Here is a 21864-nt window from a genome sequence, read left to right as displayed (position 1 = left end):
GTGTTAAATCTCATTTTGCCTAGCTATTGTTTTGGTGTTAAATTCAAGTTTCGGTTATCTTATAGATGAAGTGATTTCTTAATGCTTAACATCGACGTTTATGTGTAGCTTGAAAATTTCATCTGAATTGCCACTGAAATGAAACAACATACACAATCGCACTTTCATTTTAGTTATCGCTAAGTTAGGATGTACCTCTTCAAAGTTCATATTATTACTTTACTTACTAATAAGAAGTAAAGCAGGCAGCAAAGCGTCGACATGTCTATTTATGTTGTCACTTTTTTTGCTCTGTAATTTTATTATATCATTCCTAATTAATTATTATAAGTCATTTACATATTAAAAAAATTAATAATATTTAATTAAAAAATTATTTACTAATAAGAAGTAAAGCAGGTAGCAGAACGTCAACATGCCTGCTTATGCTGTCTGCTTCTTGCTTCATGATTGTACTGTGACACTCTTAATTAATTATTATAAGTTATTTATATATTAAAAGTTAGTAATATTAAATGAAATGAATATTTATGACATGTTTGCTTCAACTGTTTCAATTATAATTTTACTAAATATCACATTTAATTAATTGTTATAAGTCAATCAAGTATTAAAAAATTAATAATATTTAATACAACAACAACAAACCCAGTGTATTCCCACATAGTGAGGTTTGGGGAGGGTAAGATGAACGCAGTCCATACCACTATCTCCGAAGAAGTAGCAAAAAAAAAAATTTAATAAAAAGGATAAAATAGATATAAAATGATAAATTAACTCTTGATGTTTTAAATTAACTTGACGTCTTATATGAGACTCACTTAAAATTTTCACAAGTATTTTTTATAGTAATTTTGCTATATTACTTTTAATTAGTTGTTGTGAATCATTTAAAGACATGTCGGATTCGTTGCTTCAATGGTGATTTTACTATATCACCCTTAATTAGTTATTATGGTCATGCAAGCATTATGCTACTTTAATTGAAATACAAAAAAAATTATTATAAATCACAATAATTGAAAATTTTAATTATTTTAAAAATGTAAATGGCTATCAATGCCACAAAAGTTTGGATAAGGAGAGTAACATATATTATTTGAAAAAATAACATAAAAAATATTATAAATTACAATAGTTAACAACTTAAAGCATCTAAAAGAAATTAATCTGTTATATATTTAAAAAAATTACTATAAATCACAATAATTAACAACTTTAAATATTTAAAAGATATAAAATATTTGATCGACTATAGAAATTATATCAATGTTATTTAAATTGGACTATAAGAAAAGTATTATAAATCACAATAATTAAAAATTTAATTTTTTTTAAAAAAAATATAATGACTATCAATGCTACAAAAGTTTGGACAGGGAGAGTAACGTATATAATTTGAAACTACATAAAAATATTATAAATTACAATAGTTATCAACTTAATATATCTAAAAATATATTCAAAGTATGATTGATTATCTAAATTTTATTTGTGTTGCGTAAATTGAGACAAAAAAAAATAACATATACTGAGTTCGTGTTATCTGAAAAGCAATAATATAGGCCCGTCAAATTTTTCTTTTCACACTCTTTATTAATTTATACATTTGTAGAGTTTAATTTCGATCGTGAATTAAATTTTTGAAACTAAATTATATATTTGACTAATAAATCATAATAATTAATAATTTAAAATATTTTAGCAATATATGCAAAAATTACTCTGAAAAATAAATTTATTTAATTCAAAATTCAAAAGATGACACATTAATTGATATGGTTATTGTTATAATATTAAGGGAGTTTTACATAAATCTCAACTAGTTTATCCATAATTACACCCTATTCAAAATCTCATAAAATTTTGATTTTTAGTTTTTTAGATACATAATATTAAAAGAGATACATGATTGATGTTATATCTTAAGAAACAACTAATTCATTGTAATTATGAAAAGTAACCGTAATTAACTCATTTAAAGAGTAATTTACTTTGCAGATCTTCTAATTAATATCTAAATATCCCCCAAAACAACACTTAGTTAATAATGTATTTTTTTTGAAATATTCTTCTCCATATTCAACTTTCAGATTCATTCTTCTTTAATTTTTCTCTTTTTTTTTTAATGTTATTTTCTTTTTCAACTTTTTGCAATGAATTTTAAACCTTGAAAAAAGAGATACAAATAATAGTTAAAAACGTATCATGGTAAGATATGATGTATCAATATAAAAAATGAGATTTGAAATATGAAGGTATAAGAGATACACAACATAAAAAGTGTATCAAAGATACATACAGACACCTTCTAATTATATACATGTATATGAAAGAGTTAAATATCAAGAAAATGTATCAGACATACAGATAAAAAAATATGCACCTGAAACATGCATATAGTTATAAGCTAAATTATGTATCTTTAGCTAATAAAAAATATATCTCAAATTAAAATGTTCAGATACAAAAATTGTTAAACCTTTGGCAAGATGTCTCTCGTTGTCTTCAACAACTTTTCTTTTCAAAACAACATATTTTCGTCTAAAAGTGTCAGATTCTCTTTTCTTCAACGGAATGGGTTAACAGAGTTCATGGAGTTTCATCCTCAGCCATCTATTTAATCGTTGTTTGGTGGATTAAGGATTGACGGTGATCGAAGACACCGTACACCACCATCATTTTTTGTTTCTCCGATGGATACTCCGGCGGAGGATAAGGAGGCGAAAGTTTTCTGAAAAATACTTTGTAGGAGGAGAAGGTTAGACATTAATGGTATTAAATAGTTGAAGAGAAGATATTAAGATGAAATTTTAAGAGGGAAATAAATATATCCTAATTTTTAGGGTAGAAGTTACTCCCTCCGTTCCAAATTACCCGTTCCAAATTGAGATGACACATTGATTAAAAAAAAAAATTAATAACATGACTAGTTTACCATAGTACCCCTATTAAATGATGTTTAAATTTTAATTTGAAGAAAAAGTAATTAATGCAAAGGATAAACACATGATTTTTTTTTTATCTCTTCTTGATTAATGAAAAAAGACAAGTAAATGAAAAATCAAATTAGAAAATTTGGGACGAGTAATTTGAGATGGAGGGAATATGTATCAAGAGATTTAAAGAGAGAGAATGTAAGTAAGGGATATTTATAATTTTTATTAAGTAAGGAATTTTTAATAATTTAGATATCTTAAATTGTCATTTTGTAAATTTTTTTTTAATATTAATTAAGGATAGGTATTAGGTTCGTGCTTTGAACAGACTTCTCGTAACTAGTAACATGGATAAGGATGAAACATTTATGTTCTTTTCATCCCTTTTAGGTGTGTGTAACAAGGGCAAACAATTTCAAAAGAGGGTGAGAGTATATTCTATTTTGTTCAGCAAACAATTTCAAAAGAGGGTGAGAGTATATTCTATTTTGTTCAAACTCTTAAAAATGTCAACTGTTGTGTGCTGGATTCTTCAAATTAGTGTACTTCCGAAGAATTCAATATAGATGCGGCAATATTTTTGAAGAGTCTGAAAAATATAAAGTATAATTATACGTAGGTCAAGCAATGAAGCCTTCTTGTTCAGTTTGGAACACTAAAATGGTCGTATAAACTTATCTTTGGCTCAACTATACATGTTTAACATTTGGTATTTGGAACTTACTGTCTGATTATTATGAATTCGTGTCCGATCATTACTCAACTACTTCATAGTTCCCACCACCCCACCCCCACCCCCACCCCCACCCCCACCCACTCATCCAAAGCTTGTCTTTACCAATCCTAACAATGGTGCAAAATGGACCATGACATCTCAGGTCAAATCCAAGTAGAAATGAAAATCCTAGTGGTTTCTTTGAGTTACCTCATATGTTATTAGTAGAAGATGGCATGACAGTTATCCCGTGGAATTAATCTGCGTTGGCAGTGTTAAATGAAATATACTAACAATTATAAAAAAAACTCTTATCCTAGAAATAGCTCAATATATAAATTGAATAGTGTTTTTACGCATACACCAATAATACTCCTTTCATAAATCAAGAAATTACCTTGATGAAGAAGTTCTAGAAATCCATCCTCCTAGAGTTGTTAGATTGAATCCTTGAAATATAACTAGAATAATATTCTGCTACCTAATATATGGTGTTGGTGGAAAGTGAAAAGTATCCCGTAAAATTATTGTTTTTTCAAGAAATTGCTTGTGTAATGATACATTTTGGTCTTCTAATTCATGCCTAATAGGCTAATATCAATGGCCCAACTCTAATTTTTTTAAGCTTTTAGGATGTGTTTGGTATTTGGCTTCTTTTCAATTTGTTCGTTTTACTTTATTTTTAGTCTGTCATTTCTTTAAAAAGTTCTCTTTTTTTTTTTTTTTTTTTTTTTAGAATTTTGTAATTCTAACTTTCGCATCACCAGGAGCCGATTTACATATAAAATACATGATGTGTGTCTATATTCTTTTTTTATAAAATTAAACATTTTATGTATAATATACGTTTTAATTTTGATATAGTATTCGTGACATGCATGCTATAAAAAATTACATGATATATTTGATCGTATGATACATTCGATCGAGTGTTGAATTATTTACGTAAAGAAATTAGTTCTCACCAGATGCAGTTTTTTTATATACCAAATATAAAAAAGAATATTTTCCTCGAAGCCAATACAAATGACACCCTGGATGAATACTGATTCTAAAGACTTTTGTGGAGTGTCACATGCTTGGCCCAACTAAGTTCTAGAAAATTAATCATTACAAAATATATTATGATAAGTTTCATGATTTGTAATTGTATATAATTAATATATGTATAAATTATGAGAAAATTTATATACTTCTATCATCTTTTTTATTTTTTTTAATTTATTATAAATTGCTATATTTTTTTTCTAAGCAATAATAAATTTAATTTTAAAAATTAATTAAATTGATTCTAGAAGAGTAAAATATGACAACTAAAAAAAGGAACAGAGAATATCATTTTATAAAGATAAAATGATTAATACTTAAATATAATCAAATCATGGCAACTAATTCAAGCTAAGTATATTACTTAATTAATACGTATGTAATCGTTGACTTAAAAAAACAAGAAAAGCAGTCCACAGAAAATGAACAAGAAATTGGTATTGGTTACGGGCGCTTCCGGTTACCTAGGTCGCCCTGCCGTGAGTTATTCAACGGTGCTGATTGTAATTATAAATGGCTTCATTAAAAATAAATTGAATATTTTAAAGTTTAATTGTTATTAAATGTAAAAATATTTTTTTTTTGGGATTGATTAAAAAAAGTGAGTCATGTAAATTAACACAGAAGAAAAAATTAAATTTAAAATTTTGAAATATTATATTAAGTAGGTGTTTGACCATGCAAATCATATTCCCTCTGTCCTATTTTATGTGTCCTTATTTGATTGAACACAGAGTTTAAGAAATAAATGAGACTTTACAAAGTTTATAAAATTATCCCTCTTAAAATCGCATTAATATTTACTTTTTAATTATTTTTTCTTATTAAGTGAAACCAGTAAAGATAAAATGAAGATGATGTCATTAAATAGTTATTAAATAAGAAAAAATGATATAATAATTATCAAATAAGAAAAATGATACTTCCTCCGTCCCATTTTATGTGTTGCCATTTGATCAGGCACGGAGTTTGAGAAAAAAGGAAAGACTTGGTAAAGTTTATCAAATTATCCTTTATAAAAAAATGTGCCAATATCTTTTTTTTTTTAATTAAGTGGGACCAATAAGGGTAAAAGGTAATTGTGTCTTTGAAAAGTTGCCTAATAAGGAAAGACGACACTTATTTTAGGACGAACTAAAAAGAAAATAATAACACATAATTTGGGATGGAGAGGGTATTTTTTTGACACGAATGGATAAAAAAAAGATGAAAACACATAAAATAAAATGAATGGAGTAATTTTTTAGAATTGGAGTTGAGTTGATGTTGTGTTTGAAGTTTGAACTTTGAAGCAGAGATGGAACAGCAAAAAATTGATGACCCAAACTATTGCAAGTATAGTAGGTTTGTTGGTCACCCTCTAGAGAAAAGTTTCATATTCACAAATAAAATCATGTAATTGGCTAATGAGAAGAAGATCGTGCTTGATGATAAGAAAGTGCGTTCTCCTCAAATTTCCATCACTTTTGACTTGTTGGATCGATCGAAATATGCAACTTCAAAGAGCATAATGAGGAGCCACAGGAAGAACGATAATATAACCCAATGAAATTCACAGGTAATATTTGAAAAGGATAATGTGTATGTAAGTCGTATTACTATCTCCGTCAGGAGATAAAAAAATTATTTTTAGAAGAGAATTTTATTTTATTTATTATATTGTTACTGTTTTATTTTAGTATTAAGTGACTAAGATAAAATAGAGATTTTTTTTTTTTAAAAAATAGTTTATTGTATTAAAATTTTCGCTCGCTATGCATGAGATTCAACCAAAGGAATTTATTGTATGCAATCGTATCTTATATTTTTATTAGAGGCTATTTTTAATACTTAGAACTTATAATTTATCAGATGCAATAACTTCATTAATTACACCATGTTATGTCAGTCAAGTAAAATTAAACAAAAAGAATATTATATTATTAACACCTCCATAATTAAGGGCCTAGCACTTATAAAATTCATGTACTCAAAATGGTCAATCAAGTAAACCTTAAAAAAGAGAATATTATATTATTAACAGCTGCAATTAAGGGCTACTAGCACTTGAAATTCATGTACTAAAATTGCCAATCAAGTAAAACTAAACAAAGAAAATATTATATTATATTAACACCTTCATAATTAAGCTGCCTAGCACTTAAAATTCAAGTATAAAATTAGGCAGGTTCCATCGTTGACGAAAAAAACAAGTAAAGCAATACACAGAAAATGAAGAAGAAAGTAATATTGGTTACCGGCGCTTCCGGTTACCTCGGCAGCCGTCTCTGCCGTGAGCTCTTCAACTCCGGCCACCATGTTAAAGCTTTCGTCCGCCGTACAAGTGACGTATCTTCTCTACCTCCGCCTACTGACGGCGGAAGCAGCGGCGGAACCCTAGAGCTTGTGTACGGAGATGTCACTGATTATCCATCACTAGTTCAAGCTTGCTCCGGATGCCACGTCATCTTTCATGCTGCTGCTTTAGTTGAACATTGGCTTCCTGATCCCTCCAGATTCATAGCTGTGAGAATACATTTCGTTTTTCCACAGTCAAACTTTATTCACTATGAGCAACTTATACTTTCTTCCTTTTAAAAATATAATTTATTTTAATTTTATATAAAGTTTGAGAAAATAATTTTTTTTAAACTTAAAATCTTGAATTTAGTCAAATATATTAAAATATTTTTTAATCTTATAATTTTTATTTTTTTTTAAAAGTAAAGTTGGCCTTTGGATAAAACAATTGAAGCTTGAGCTTTAGCCGCCAATTTTTGGGGTCCATTTTAAATCAAAATAGCAGTACTACATTTTAGTCACTAGAAAGGAAATGTATTTCTTAGACCATTATGAGGTAATTAAACAAAAAGTTTATGAAAGTAAAGGATAATGTTTTTAAAAAACTTTTCCATTAAAAATAAGATTTTTTATTTTCTTCTCTCGACTATGCAATTTAATTCTTCTTTACTATTTTCTTTTCAATCTTTATTCCTTCAAGACTTCAAAGATCTCTTTCTAACAATGTTATTATTGATCTACTTTTTCTAAGCATTTCTAGTAGATTATGAAGCAAGAGTTTTTCCTTTTTAGGTCGAGTATTGAATCAGGTTATGTCATTTTATTTTTTAAATTTATTTTCTTGATATTTTAATTATATAGAAATATGTTTTTTTTTTTTACTATTTTTTATAATGAAAATTGATAAAATCTTACGTAGGATCAACAATATCTCAAGGGAGATTGAATAAATTAGGTATATTATCAATTAAAAAAATTTGTTAACATAAGACGATTATTCATAATTTTGCATCTCAAAAAATTAGAAAAATAAATTTTAAATAATAAAATAAAATACAGGCCTCTCATCGAACCTTCGCTTTAGCCCACCAATAGGTTTGAGCCGTCGTTGTGAACATGACACACTAGAAGTTGGAGTTAAAGTGTTGTTAAAAAAGAAAATATCGTTCTTTTTGAAACATACTTAAAAAAGAAAGTTGGTCAATCTTTTTGGAATAAAGAAAATAATATTTTTCGTATAGTTTTCAAGTATCTAAGTCAATTAAAATATTAAATGAATCTACTTCAATTTAGCTTCAAAAATTAGTCAAATTAACTTCAATGAATGAAATATGATACTACCTCAGTTTTAATTTGTTTGAATTATTTTAACTTGACACGGAGTTTTAAAAGGTATTTACTCCACCCGTTCATTTTTACTTGTTCAATTTTTTATTTTGGAATGTTCAACAAGAATTATTCAATTTATAAAATCAATGGATGATTTACCTTTTTCTACCCATTTATTTTTAAACATTAAATATGATTCATTATCTAATATAGGAGTGTACATAGGTCGGGTTGGTTTGATTTTCTATTAAAAAAAAAAAACAAACCAATTATGTCGGTTTATTAAAAGTATAAACCAAATCAAACCAACATAAAATTGATTTTTCCCGTTTAGGTTTTAATCGGTTCTTTCAATTTTTTTGATTTTTTTCGGGTTTTTTATAATCTTTATTTTTTTTATAATTATATTGTGATTGAAGTTTAGATCAAGTATGTTTTCATTCATGTGCTAATGAAAAATCACAATTATGAAAAATTGAGGAGCGAAAAACTCTCTTGAAACTAAAAAATAAGATGAACAGTGAAAAATTTAAGTTTTAAGTTTATATTAGATTTTGGATTATTTTATTAGCAATTAATGGATAAATATTACAATTTAAAGGCGCAAAATATGAATATATATATATATGTATATACTTTCTAAATATTGAAAATTAATAAAACTAATAAAAAAATATTTAAAAAGTAGATTATAATTAATATTTTATGTATAAAAAGTTAAATTATATACATGCATATATATATATATATAAACACACACACATATATATGTACACATATATATATTATGTTGGTTTGACTTTTTTTTGGTTAACACAAAATCAAATCAAGAATGGTCGTTCTTTTTTTTTCTGTCGCCAAACCAACCAAACCAAATCATAAGTTGTTTTTTTCTCGGTTTGCTTGGTTTTTTGGATTTGGTTTGACTTAACGGTTTGGTTTGTACACCCCTAATCTAATGTATTACTCAAACAATTAAATTTAATATATTTAAAGGGTAATAATGTAAAAATATCTCAATCAGTTATTGTTTCTTAATTTTTGTGTCAATAGAAAAGTGGACAAGTAAAGATAATATCTTTTGATCTTAAATTAAATATATCAAAATGTCCTTTAATTTTATGTTTAAGTATATTGTGTGTAAAATTGAAATTAAAAATTTGCTAAAAGAAAAGAATAGACCAAACAAATTTAAAACAGAGAAGCAAATAAAGATAGATGATGATGGAATGATAGGGTATAAAAATAGTATTTTATGATATTTTTGAGTATTAATTAACAACAACGACAACAACATAGGTAGCGAAATCCCACATATCTGGGGAGGGTAAAGCCTGCGCTGACCGCGCATCTCCTTTATAGTAATTATTGTTCCGGTTCCAGAAGGTATATAGCTCTCGCCTCAGCTTTTTCTTTGAAATCGGAGACTATTCCAATTTCCTATTGAGATAGGCAGGCGGAGGGAGAACTAGATGTATCTTACTAGGCAAAGACAGGTTGGAATGAATTGCTCGCGGGTGGGATTGACGGGATAGATCACTATTGCAGAAGGAGGTAGAACCGGGGGAAGAATTATGGCTATAAAGGTCCTCGCCCTCTTAGGCACATGGTTCTCTTTTTTAAGTAGATACAATGTTTTCGAAAACATTTTAGCTCAAGTAAAATAAATTAAAATAGCAAAGCAAAAAAAAAGTTAAATTAATTATTTCCTCTGTTTAAAATAGAATGACTACTTTGACTTGACACAAAGTTTAAGAAAATAAAAAAGATTTTTGAATCTTATGGCTTTAAATTAAAGTAGTGTCAAATGTATCAAAATGCTTTTTAATCTTGTGGTCATAAATATATCACGTAGAAAGTTGAAATTAAAATATTAATAAAAAAAAAATCATTCGAATTAAAAAAAAAAAAGTAGGTCATTATTTTTCAAACGGAGAGTAATGGAAAAGCAGGCGGGACCGTAACATTAACTTTTGCTTTTGTCTTCAGTATTAATTGATGGTGGAAACTGGAAAATGACGGCCTATAAGAATAGTCTTTTTATGATATTTCTGAGTATTAAATGTAGTGGAATTATAGTTTTTTTTTTTTTTTTGGATAATTTGGAGTGTCAATTGGTGGTGGAATGATAGGTTTTTGTGATTGTTTATTGAAGCAAATGATGAGGAGAAAGAATTGGAAAATTTAAGAAAATGACACACTGGAACTGATTTCAAAGAGAACGTAGTTACATGGTACCTATTGCTGGTGTAGGTGACAAATACCTCGTAGAATTAGTCGAGATACGTGAAAGCTAGCCCGGACACCACTTTTATCAAAAAGAAAAAAAGATTTCAAAGAAACTGTTTTTAATGTGAATAAATGCCAGTTTTCTGCTAAACTGAATCTACTCTTTTGTTGCTACTTTTTAAGTATTTATAGCTGGTTTAGACTAGTTGATGTTATTGCACTGCATTTATAGGTGAATGTTGGAGGCTTGAAGAATGTGTTGCAAGCTTATAAAGAAACAGGAACTATAGAGAAAATTGTGTACACATCATCGTTTTTTGCCTTGGGACCGACTGATGGATATGTTGCCGATGAATCTCAGGTATGAAATTGTGTTATCAGAGTAAGCATTAGATGAGACGGTTCATGTGTCATAACTATCAGAAGTCTTGTGTTCGATTCAGTGATAAACTTATATTAGTACTGGAAAAAGCATTAGGCCTGCACTTTAGTAGGCAAGTTACGTACCTAAAATACATAAATGTTGTCATGTTTTTGAAGTTTGAGCTTTTACATGAGGCAATTCACACAATAGATAACTAAAATAAATAGATGTTCTCATGTTTTGACAGTTTGAGCTTTAGATGAGGCAATTCAAACAATTTAAATGACCTATTTAATATGTTCAATGTGCTTTCTTCATAGAAGTTTGGTTAAATATTATCGAATTCAGGTTCATCCTGGAAAATTCTTCACCACGGAGTATGAGAAATCAAAAGCTGTTTCTGATAAGGTTGCATTAGATGCCGCGTCTGAAGGAGTGCCGATAGTGCTTGCTTATCCGGGAGTCGTATATGGTGGTGGGAAGGTTACGACTGCAAATACTGTTGCCAATATGGTAAAAATTTTCAACCTTCTTCCTCCCTTTATGGCTGGAAATGTCGTTGCTTGTATGGTAAATCGTTTTAATGTTATGGATTTCGTCATAGCTAAATGGGCGATGTTCTTGTCGTTGATTAAAAGCTTTATATGTCATATCATTTCATGCTAAATGACTGCGTTTTTCCCTAAACTAAAGCATGTCCAATGATACCATAATTATCATTCTATAAGAGTGGTGTTTTTTTTTAAGTTTCCCTTGTTTTCCCTATTATCATTCTATAAGCGGGGTGGTGGTCGGGCCAGCTTGCATGCACCTCGACTAATTCTACGGGATGTTTCAAGTAACTCTGTCCACCTAGGCCAGGACAAATGGCAAATAATCATTTTAAATTCTTTTAACTGTTCTGGCTGTAACTAGGAAAAAGAGATGAGGAGAGTAGTTGGAGGTTAGAAGAGATGCATCATTAGCCTTGTCTTGTGTATGTTTAATGAGAAATTGGAGATGGGTGGAGGATGAAGATGAAGAGGAGTAGAATGGAAAACGAAATGCAGCAACAGCAAGATAATGCAGACCTTACCCAACCTTGAGAGGTAGAGAGGTTGTTTTTGCTTGGCTCAAGTAAAAAAATAACAAAGCGGTCTGGGTAAAGATGAAAATGAAAATGCGTAAAAAGAAAAACAAAATTAAGGGAAAGGAAAGGAGACCGTAGGAAAAAGGATCTTGTGAAGAAAAAGATGAAGATGAGAAATTACGCGTGATGTTATGATCCTATTGCACAAAGTCCCACATTGGTTATATGGGAAACTGATGTGGGGTTTATATGGCCTTGGGCTTCCACCTTAATAGCTAACTGTTGGAGTATGCTTCTTCTAAGGTTGTATCACATGAGGTTTGCCGATGCTGGTCCAATGGATAGAAAGGAAATTGAAAATGAGAAGGAACAAGATGAGGAGAAAAAGTGGTAAAAACTAAAAAGGAGATAATCACGATTTTATCTGTGAATCTCGATTGAATTTCTAACCGAAGGAAAATTTCCTCGTTGCCACAACAATCAGAAAATTGAGGGACTCTGTATCTCTTTAGCCTTTCGATACATTGCCCGTTGACACAAGATAGAGAAAATAGTGCTTCAGGTCAATGCTCATCTTGCAATTGTAGAATTTAGCAATTTTACTAATTGGCTTATGTTATGTAATTTTGTTTCAATGAAATTTTTGTGGTATTGAGTTTAAACATATTTCTTTTTCAGTTGGTTGAACGCTTTAATGGGCGTTTACCTGGTTACATTGGCCAAGCAAAAGAGAGGTTTTCTTTTAGCCACGTTGATGATGTGGTTAACGGGCATATTTCAGCTATGGACAAAGGCAAACCGGGTGAAAGGTACCTTCTTACAGGGCAGAATGCATCCTGGAAGGAAGTTTTCGATATAGCTGCAATGATCACTCAGACAAAGAAGCCTTCTTTTGGTATCCCCATATTTATTCTTGTATTTTACGGCTGGATGTCAGTTCTTCTCGCCAAAATAACCGGAAAGATTCCTCTAGTCAGTCCTCCTGTAAGTAACAGATTGATACTTCAAGTTCTTATTTGTTATACTGGTTTTTCTTTAGGCATAATACATAAACATGCCCTTTAAATTGACATGAAATCACATCTATGACTCCAACTTTGGGTGTGCACAAGTAGACACTTAAACTTGTATAAAGTTGAACATGTAGACATACACGTCTTATGTGACATAATATATGTAGGACGCCACATAGACATATGTGTCTAGTACTTATTCAACTTTATACAAGTTTAAGTACCTACTTGTGCACACCCAAAGTTGGAGGTCATAGATATTGTGATTTGATGCCAAGTTAAAGTGCATGTTTATGTATTATGCCTTTTCTTTATGGATTATGCCTTGAGTTGTTTGAGAATTGAGACAAACCAGTCGGGAAAAGAGGAAAATTCTTTAATGCAGCCATGTCGCGATAACAGATTCATTGCGCTTAGCTTTCTTTTCTATTTTTCTTTAAGGTTCGAGCCAAAATAGTCCTTGAAATTCAAGTTTTAATGGCTGCTTTGTTGCTCGTCTCCACTCCACTTTCTTAAATTGCTGCAGATCTGTTACTTCGATGTGGAGAGCATAGGCCTGTATATTTGGCTCTAAAGTGCGACAACTTGTTTTCTTAGCATATCGTTAGACCTTTTACATTTTTGTAGTTTATAGTTCAGGAGTATTACCTATCGAAAAAAGTAGAGGATTGATATTTATGTATGACAACCATCATTATGTTGCGTATTTCTGACTAAACCCTCTACATCTAGACTCTGCATTTGCATAATAAGGCAAGTACATGTTCCACTTTGCTCGGTCTTCCTTCTTTGAAAACTTTTGCTACTGGTTAGCTTTCATTAGACCTTAATTCTTATCTCCTCTTTATGCATCATCTTGAACAGATGGTTCGCATGATTAAACATCAGTGGGCTTACTCTTGTGATAAGGCAAAGGCAGAACTGGGTTACCACCCTAGGAGCTTGGAAGAAGGTCTGTCCGAGGTGCTTCCCTGGTTAAAGAGCTCGGGTTCGATTAAATACTGACATGTTATGTTTTATCGAGAATTTATTGTGTTCATTATTTGTAAATTAGACTTAAAGATGACTCTGAAGCCTTGTTATTCAATAAGGGACAACCCGGTGCACTAAACCTCGCGCTACGCGTGGGGTCCGTGGAAGGGCTGGACCACATAGTCTGTTGTATGCAATCTTACACTTCATTTCTGCAAGAGGCTGTTTCCACGACTTGAACTCGTGACCTCCTGCTCACATGACAACAAATTTACCATTGTTAATCGCGTTATTCAATCCCCAGTGTTAATCTCATTTTGTCAAGCTATTTTTCTGGTTTTAATATTCATGTTTCTGTTGTCTTTATAGATGAAGTGATTTCTTGATGCATAACATCCTTCTATATGTGCAGCTTGAAGATTTCATCTAAATTGCCACTGCAATGAAACAACATACACGATCACACTTTAATTTTACAAGTTTGTACATGCTGCAAGTCAACTTAATAGTATACAAATTTTCTAGACTGATTGTAGACAAAACATAAAATCAAATTTTGATTGTATTATTAATGCAGCAAATATACTCTAGTTCAAGACTGCTAGAAGATATCAACAATGTTTATGAATTGGCAAAAATGACACTCCTAAAGAGAGGTGCTATACATGTGATTCATCACCTTGCTACTACTGTCAAGGTGTCGGGTTGAATGTTGTAGGATTGAATCGGTTAACCCTTTAATCAGATATCTCGTGTTTGAACTTTGATGATGACACTTCTCCTTTAATGTGGCCTATGGGAAATTGGACTAAGCCGTCCATGATTAGCGGATACCGGATACCAGATGATTACGCACCTTACTACTACAATTGAGAAATGTGGTGGCAATGTTGGGATACGATGAAGTTTCTCGCTTAACGTGCTCTACATGGTGAGAAACTAGACTAGTCGGGCCATGACCACTGAATACCGAATACAAAAAATCACCTTGCTTACTAAGCTGACATGTTACTTCCCTTTCCAATTTGTTAATACTGGGACCAGATTTTCTTTCTTGTGGCTATAGAGCTGGAGGGAATATCTTCCAAACAAAAGATATCTTGAATTTGTTTTGTTTTATCCTTTAGAAACAAAGACACAATAAGTCCGTATTTCTTATTGTGTCAACTTCTTAATGTGGAAGTATCAATGAACAGCTGTTTTGTGTTTTTGTCTCACCTTTTTGTCTCTTAGAATTTGGAAAAATACCTTTAGGCTTTAATGACACCATTGACAAGTCTTTTAATCCATTGAAGCTTTGGTTGGCCCTGCAACATTGATACATCATATTAACAAAAAAGAAAAATACGTGCATTCTTTTTATTCCTATGCTTATAAATTTTCGCAAATATAATGAATTGTTAATCCATATGTTATATTTGTGTAGTCACTTCCTGTTTTGAGAATAATTAGTTTTTGTAAAACGGTCGAAATATAAGATGAGCTTCACGTTATATACACGTACATTTGGATCGAGAAAGGTTATATATATTTAGTCAAGTGTTATAAGTATCAAAATCAGAATTCATCAATATAGAGATTAAAAGATGATATTCTCCCACAAAATAATTCTGCTAGTACTATAGTTTATGGACTGATGAAAAGAGGTCCAATACATTAAAATATGGGTAATTTACATAAATCCATGAATCTTTAAGTGCTATTACATAAAATCCTGACTATTTTGTTAATTACATTTTTTCTCGATTTTTTGAAATGTGATACATATGTTATATGGTGATACATATAAAAAAGTGATACATTTGACACTAACAAGATATTTATTTAAGGAAATAATAGCTTCTCTTTTATTCATTGTATTATTTTATTTAAGGAAAGATATCTAATTTTTTTCTTTTTCTAGATTTAATTTAGGTGTTTTAATTATGTTTCTCTTTTTTCGTCTTTAATTATGAAAGATATATATATTTTTTGGTCCTTTTTCTCTTTTTTTCGTCTTTAATTTTAGTCTGCTTTTTTTAGATTTAATTTTAATTATGTTTCAATTCTGCTTTTAGTCTTTTTTTTTTAAAAAAATATTATTACTTTTGTTTCCTACACTGATTACACAATTACCTTTCATTAATAACATATGAATCACCCATAGTACCATATATATCACCCATTAATATCATATGAATCACCCAATAATTGAAATAAATAATTGTATCTACCATATGAATCACCATAATACAATATATATCACTCATTAACTCATATGTATCACCCGTTAAAATCATACAAAATGTATCTATCGTATTAATCACCATAATACTAATATAATGATATCATATTTATCATTCATATGAATCACCATTAAAAAAATAAACATGTATGACTAACTAAATAAATTTATATATGTATCAATAGATTTTTTTTGAAAAAAATGGGAGAGATTTTAGAAGAGAAAAGAAAAAGTTGCATGCATTAATGGAGGAGAAAAAAATCAGGAAAGAAGATGATTTAAGCGTTAATGGAAGAGAAAAAATCAGGAAGGAAGATGATTTAATTGTTGATAATTAGGAAGATATTTTAGGGAAGGAAATCTTGAATGAGTTAATAGTGGAGTAAAAATAGGATGTGGGGTTTTCTTGATATGTATCAAGAGTAAAGTTAAAAAATGAGATTTTATGTAAATTTTAAAAAAGTAAGGATATTAGGTAATATAGTCTATGAGATTTGTGTAATTTATCCTTAAAATATTATTTTCATAATGAAGTGCACTTAGAACTATGAAATGTCAAGTTTAAACTTTAATAGAAGTGTAAAATACTAAGGGGTCGTTTGGTGTAATGTATAAGAATAGTACAAAATATGATGTATTAGTAATGCAAGTATTACTTATGCTTGTACTAAAAAGTAATATTTGCTTATAAAAATATCCTCCACAAATATGATGAAAAGAATGTGGGAAAGATTTTAAGAGATAATTATGTCATTAGTCATGCTACTACATGCATTGAAATCTCGCATTAATACCATAAATTTCAAGGCATTATTAATGTTGGGTTCAAAGTATAGATAAAGTGTGAATGAAAAATGGAGAAACCAAGTGGAAAGAAAAATAGAGAAGAAAATACTAAAATGGAAAGTGTACTCTAAAATGAAAAGTCTACTATTTCTCCCACATTGGTAGGAGAATGTGACTTTCAAGTGCTTATATTAAGAAACACTTATTCCACTTGGTAAGTGAGGCAAGTAATAAGAGATGCCTCGCGGCGTCGGCGTCGCTTGCTTGGCTCGGCTTCGGATTTGGATCAATCAATGAGATCTATCTTTTTGGACAATTTATTTGACAGAAATTTAATCCAAAGGAAAAATAAAAATGCAGTAAATTTTTTCTGTGTGTTTGATCCTCCAGTTATATGCATGCATGCATGCAATGTTTCAAACTGATGCTTCAGAAGGATGCACTGTTTCGTACTGATGTTTTAGAAGGAGGCACTGTTTCGTACTGATGCTTCAGAAGGATGCACTGTTTCGAACTGATGCTTCGGAAGGATGCAACCCTTCAACGAAACGACACACTGATTCATGAAATGGTTTGCCTGTTAGGAAAAGATGCAATCTTTGGACGAACAAACATGATTGTTCAGGAAAGGTCACACCTTTTAAGTGAACAATTGCCACTTTTCAAAAGAGGCATATAAAGGCTTTATAAAACTGCTTTCATCCACAAATTTAGATACGAATTTTCTGAAATATAAACTTTCTTCTTGTCTTCAAAAATATTTTGTGTGATCAATCAAACTGTTGAGTGAGTTCGTTGAATCCAACAATTTGAGGTACCACTATTGTTTGAATTGAAGGCCATTTTATCCTGGGAGAAAAATTCCATAACCTCGGGTACAGTGAGGAAAATTATTCCTTAACGACACTTCGTGAAGTTGGGAGACTTGGCCTTAAAATTCTATTTCATCTCTTTTCTAAAAATTAACACACTTCTTTGATAGATTATTCATAATCTAGTGTTGAAGGTGTTAGGTAACTTCGTAAGTGTTCTTGTCTTAGACTTGAACTAGAGTTGAAGTTTGTGTTGCATGTATATAGATTCTTGTACCCTAATATATACAAGATAACAATCTTAAGGAATAATCCAGAATCTGTATTGCTTGTTTTTGGAGATTAAAGCTTTAAGCTTTCTACTCCGTTTGAATTTAACTAGTGATTTAAAGACAGAAAATCTTCATCACAAGTTGAAAATCACTCGGTTGACGATTGAAAGTCATAAAAACTTCATCGTTAACTAGAACAAGAGGTGTTTAAAATTGTTGCAATTTTTAATAAGTAGTATTCTGAAAATACTAAATTTATTGTCTTGTGATGACAGAAAAAATGACTAATGAAAGTCAAGTGCAAGATGCGACAACGACTGTAGGGGACACTAGTATTGCCACGACAAGTCGAGCAAATGCTCTGCAACCTATGGCACCTGCGGAGAAGCTTGGAAAGTTTGCGGGCATTGATTTCAAGAGATGACAACAAAAGATGTTTTTTTACCTCACCACTCTATGTCTTCAAAGGTTCACTAGTGAGGATGCTCCTGAGGTGCTCGAGGAAACCCTAGACAAAGAGCGTTTCATAATTGTAGAGGCTTGGAAACACTCGAACTTTCTTTGCAGGAATTATATCTTGAGTGGTCTCCAAGACGACCTCTATAATGTTTATAGTCGAACTAAGACATCAAAGGAATTGTGGGGGTCATTAGAACGAAAATACAAGATAGAGAATACGGGAATTAAGAAATTCTTTGTTGCAAGGTTCCTGGACTTTAAACTGATAGATAGCGAATCGGTTGTCTCTCAAGTGCAGGAATTGCACGTAATCATCCACGATCTCTTAGCGGAAGGTATATCTTTGAAAAATACCTTAGTTGAATAAATTGAAAATGTTCTTATTACTCACATAAACTATTTTGTAGGTTTGATTGTGAATGATGCATTTCAAGTAGAAATACTTCAAAAACTACTTGAAACACAAACGCAAGGAGATGACTATCGAAGATATTATTGTCTGACTACGTATTGAAGAGGATAATAAAACTGCCGAGAGAAGATCAAAAGGGAATTCTACAATTAATGGAGCACATATTGTAGAAGATGACCAAAATAATTCTAAGAAAAGGAAGAAAGTTGAACATGGAAGCAATCAACCCAAGAAGAAATTCAAGGAAAAGTGCTTCAACTTTGGCAAGATTGGCCACAAGTTCACGGATTGTCGTGCCCCTAAGAAAGGCAAGAAAAAGGACCAAACAAATATGATTGAGTCCAACAAAGAATGTGATGATCTGTGTGCTATGGTTTCAGAATACAACTCGGTGGGGAATCCTCGTGAATGGTAGATGGATTCTGGTACATCCCGCTATGTTTGTGACAACAAAGAGTTGTTTTCGTCATTCTCTCCGGCTCAAGTAAAAGAAATGATCTACATGACTAACTCTGCTACTGCTAAGGTAGAAGGAACAGAAAAAGTGTGCTTGAAAATGACTTCAGAAACGTTCTTGACACTTAATAATGTCTTGTATGTTCCGGAGTTATGTAGGAACTTGATTTCTGTTTCACATCTAGACAAGAACGGATTCAAATGTGTAACCGTTTCTGAAAAAATTGTAATTAGCAAAGGAGAAGTGTATGTAGGAAAAGGCTATCTCATTGAGGGCCTTTATAAGATGAATGTAATGAATGTTGAAATCAATAAAAGTTCAATTTTTTCTTACTTGCTTGAGTCTTATAATTTGTGGCATGAACATTTAGGCCATGTTAATTACAAAGTATTACGAAAACTGATTAACTTAGAAGTTTTGTCAAACTTTGAGTGTAATAAATCAAAGTATCAAACGCGTGTAGAATCAAAGTATGCAAAACATCTTTATAACTCTGTTGAAAGGAATTCCAATCTCTTAGACTTAATACACACTGACATTTGTGATATGAGGTCAACACCATCACGTGGTGGGAAAAAGTATTTCATAACTTTTATTGACGATTGCACTAGATATTGTTATGTCTACTTGCTAAATAATAAGGATGAAGCAATAGATGCGTTTAGGCAATACAAAACTGAAGTTGAAAATCAGTTAGAGAAAAAGATCAAAATGATAAGAAGTGATATGGGCGGAGAATATGAATCTCCCTTCGCCGAAATATGTGTAAAGAATGGAATTATCTATCAAACTACGGCCTCGTATTCACCTCAATCTAATAGAATTGCGGAAAGAAAAAATTGAACTTTGAAGAAAATGATGAATGTCTTACTTATACGTTCAGGCTTACCACAAAACTTGTGGGGGGAGGCTATCCTTATAGCCAACCGTATACTCAATAGAGTTCCCCATAGTAAGACACAATCAATTCTTTATGAAAAATGGAAAGGAAGAAAACCCAACTTGAAATATTTCAAAGTGTAGGGGTGTCTAGCAAAGGTCCAAGTTCCTATTCCTAAAAGGGTTAAGATAGGACCTAAGACGGTGAACTGTGTGTTTATAGGATATGCTAAAAGTAGTAAAGCATGTCGGTTTTTGGTTTATAAATTCGAACATCCGGATATTAATAAAAATATGATAATTGAATCAGATAATGTTGAATTCTTTGAAAATATTTATCTGTATAAAACTAGACACGAACAGTCTAGTCGGAGAAAAGTCTTTTAATGATTATCTAAATTTGGCAGATTTGACCAAATAGTTTAATCTATAGGATTGAACGTTTAGAAATCACCTATGTGAGGGCAAAGTGGAAGCCACTTCAAGGAGAATGTTAGTAAAGGTCTATTCTCTAAGCTCTCATGAAATCGGGACATGTTTATAGCTGAAAAGAACAAAACCGTGAGAACCATAAACGGTAAAAGGCTGGCTGTGTGACATGTGTTGTCTAGGTGTACATTAAAGTTTGACGGTTCAAAGATATCAAATCTACCGATTGACCGAGTGCATCTGATGCATGTTCACTACGGAAAGTTCAAAGGGAAACCCACTTATCCAGATGCAATCAGTCTTTGCTTGATGATCACATACTTACCCATAAAATTTTACAAAAAATAGCCATTCCCCATTCATGTGGGGATTGTTGGGTTCAAAGTATAAATAAAGTGTAAATGGAAAATGGAGGAAATCAAGTGGAAGGAAAAATAGAGAAGAAAATACTAACATGAAAAGTGTACTCTAAAATGGAAAGTCTACTATTTCTCCCACATTGGTGGGACAATGTGACTTTCAAGTGTATATTGAGAAACACTTATTCCCCTTGATAAGTGAGACAAGAAATAAGAGATGCCTCGCGCCGTCGTCTTCGTTGCTTGCTCGGCTCGGCTTCGGATTTGGATTTGGATTTGGATTTGAAAAATGATCGATCGATGAGATCTATCTTTTTGGACAAAATTTATTTGACGGAAACTTAATCCGAAGGAAAGATAAAAAGGCCGTAAATTTTTTCTGTGTTTTGATCCTCCAGTTATATGCATGTATAAAGTGTTTTGAACTGATGCTTTAGAAGGATGCACTGTTTCGAACTGATGCTTCGGAAGGATGCAACTCTTCAACAAAATGACACACTGGTTCATGAAATAATTTGCCTGTCCGAAAAAGATGCAATCTTTGAACGAACAGACATGATTCTTCAGGAAAGGTCACACCTTTTAAGTGAACCATTGCCACTTTTCAGAAGAAGCATATGAAGGCTTTATAAATCTGCTTGCATCCACAGGTTTAGATACGAATTTTCTGAAATACAAACTCTCTTCTTGTCTTCAAAAATATTTTGTATGATCAATCAAACTGTTGAGTGAGTTCGTTGAATCCAACAATTCGAGGTACCGCTATTGTTCAAATTGAAGGCCATTTTATCCTGGGAGGAAGATTCCATAACCTCGGG

General features: G+C 31.0%; 1 protein-coding gene across 1 annotated transcript; it reads left to right on the top strand.

Moving 5' to 3' along the window:
* Positions 1-4363: 4363 nt before the first annotated feature.
* LOC107850726 (putative dihydroflavonol 4-reductase) lies at positions 4364-14254 on the top strand. The gene is made up of 5 exons (XM_016695453.2): positions 4364-7206; positions 10772-10900; positions 11252-11416; positions 12651-12956; positions 13850-14254. Exons 1-5 carry the CDS (start codon positions 6913-6915, stop codon positions 13988-13990), a joined length of 1035 nt encoding a protein of 344 aa, XP_016550939.2. The 5' UTR covers positions 4364-6912; the 3' UTR covers positions 13991-14254.
* Positions 14255-21864: the final 7610 nt, after the last annotated feature.

Source organism: Capsicum annuum, chromosome 12 (genome assembly GCF_002878395.1).
Source record: "Capsicum annuum cultivar UCD-10X-F1 chromosome 12, UCD10Xv1.1, whole genome shotgun sequence".
NCBI lineage: Eukaryota > Viridiplantae > Streptophyta > Magnoliopsida > Solanales > Solanaceae > Capsicum > Capsicum annuum.
Note: the sequence above shows the minus strand (reverse complement) of the source record. Positions and strands in the feature narration are given on the sequence as shown.

Excerpts from the sequence above, each read along its gene's own strand:
- LOC107850726 (XM_016695453.2), top strand. The coding sequence starts at position 6,913 with ATGAAGAAGAAAGTAATATTGGTTACCGGCGCTTCCGGTTACCTCGGC. Across the intron at positions 10,901-11,251 it reads ATGTTGCCGATGAATCTCAG|GTTCATCCTGGAAAATTCTT; the intron begins GTATGAAATTGT and ends TATCGAATTCAG. Across the intron at positions 11,417-12,650 it reads CAAATACTGTTGCCAATATG|TTGGTTGAACGCTTTAATGG; the intron begins GTAAAAATTTTC and ends TTTCTTTTTCAG.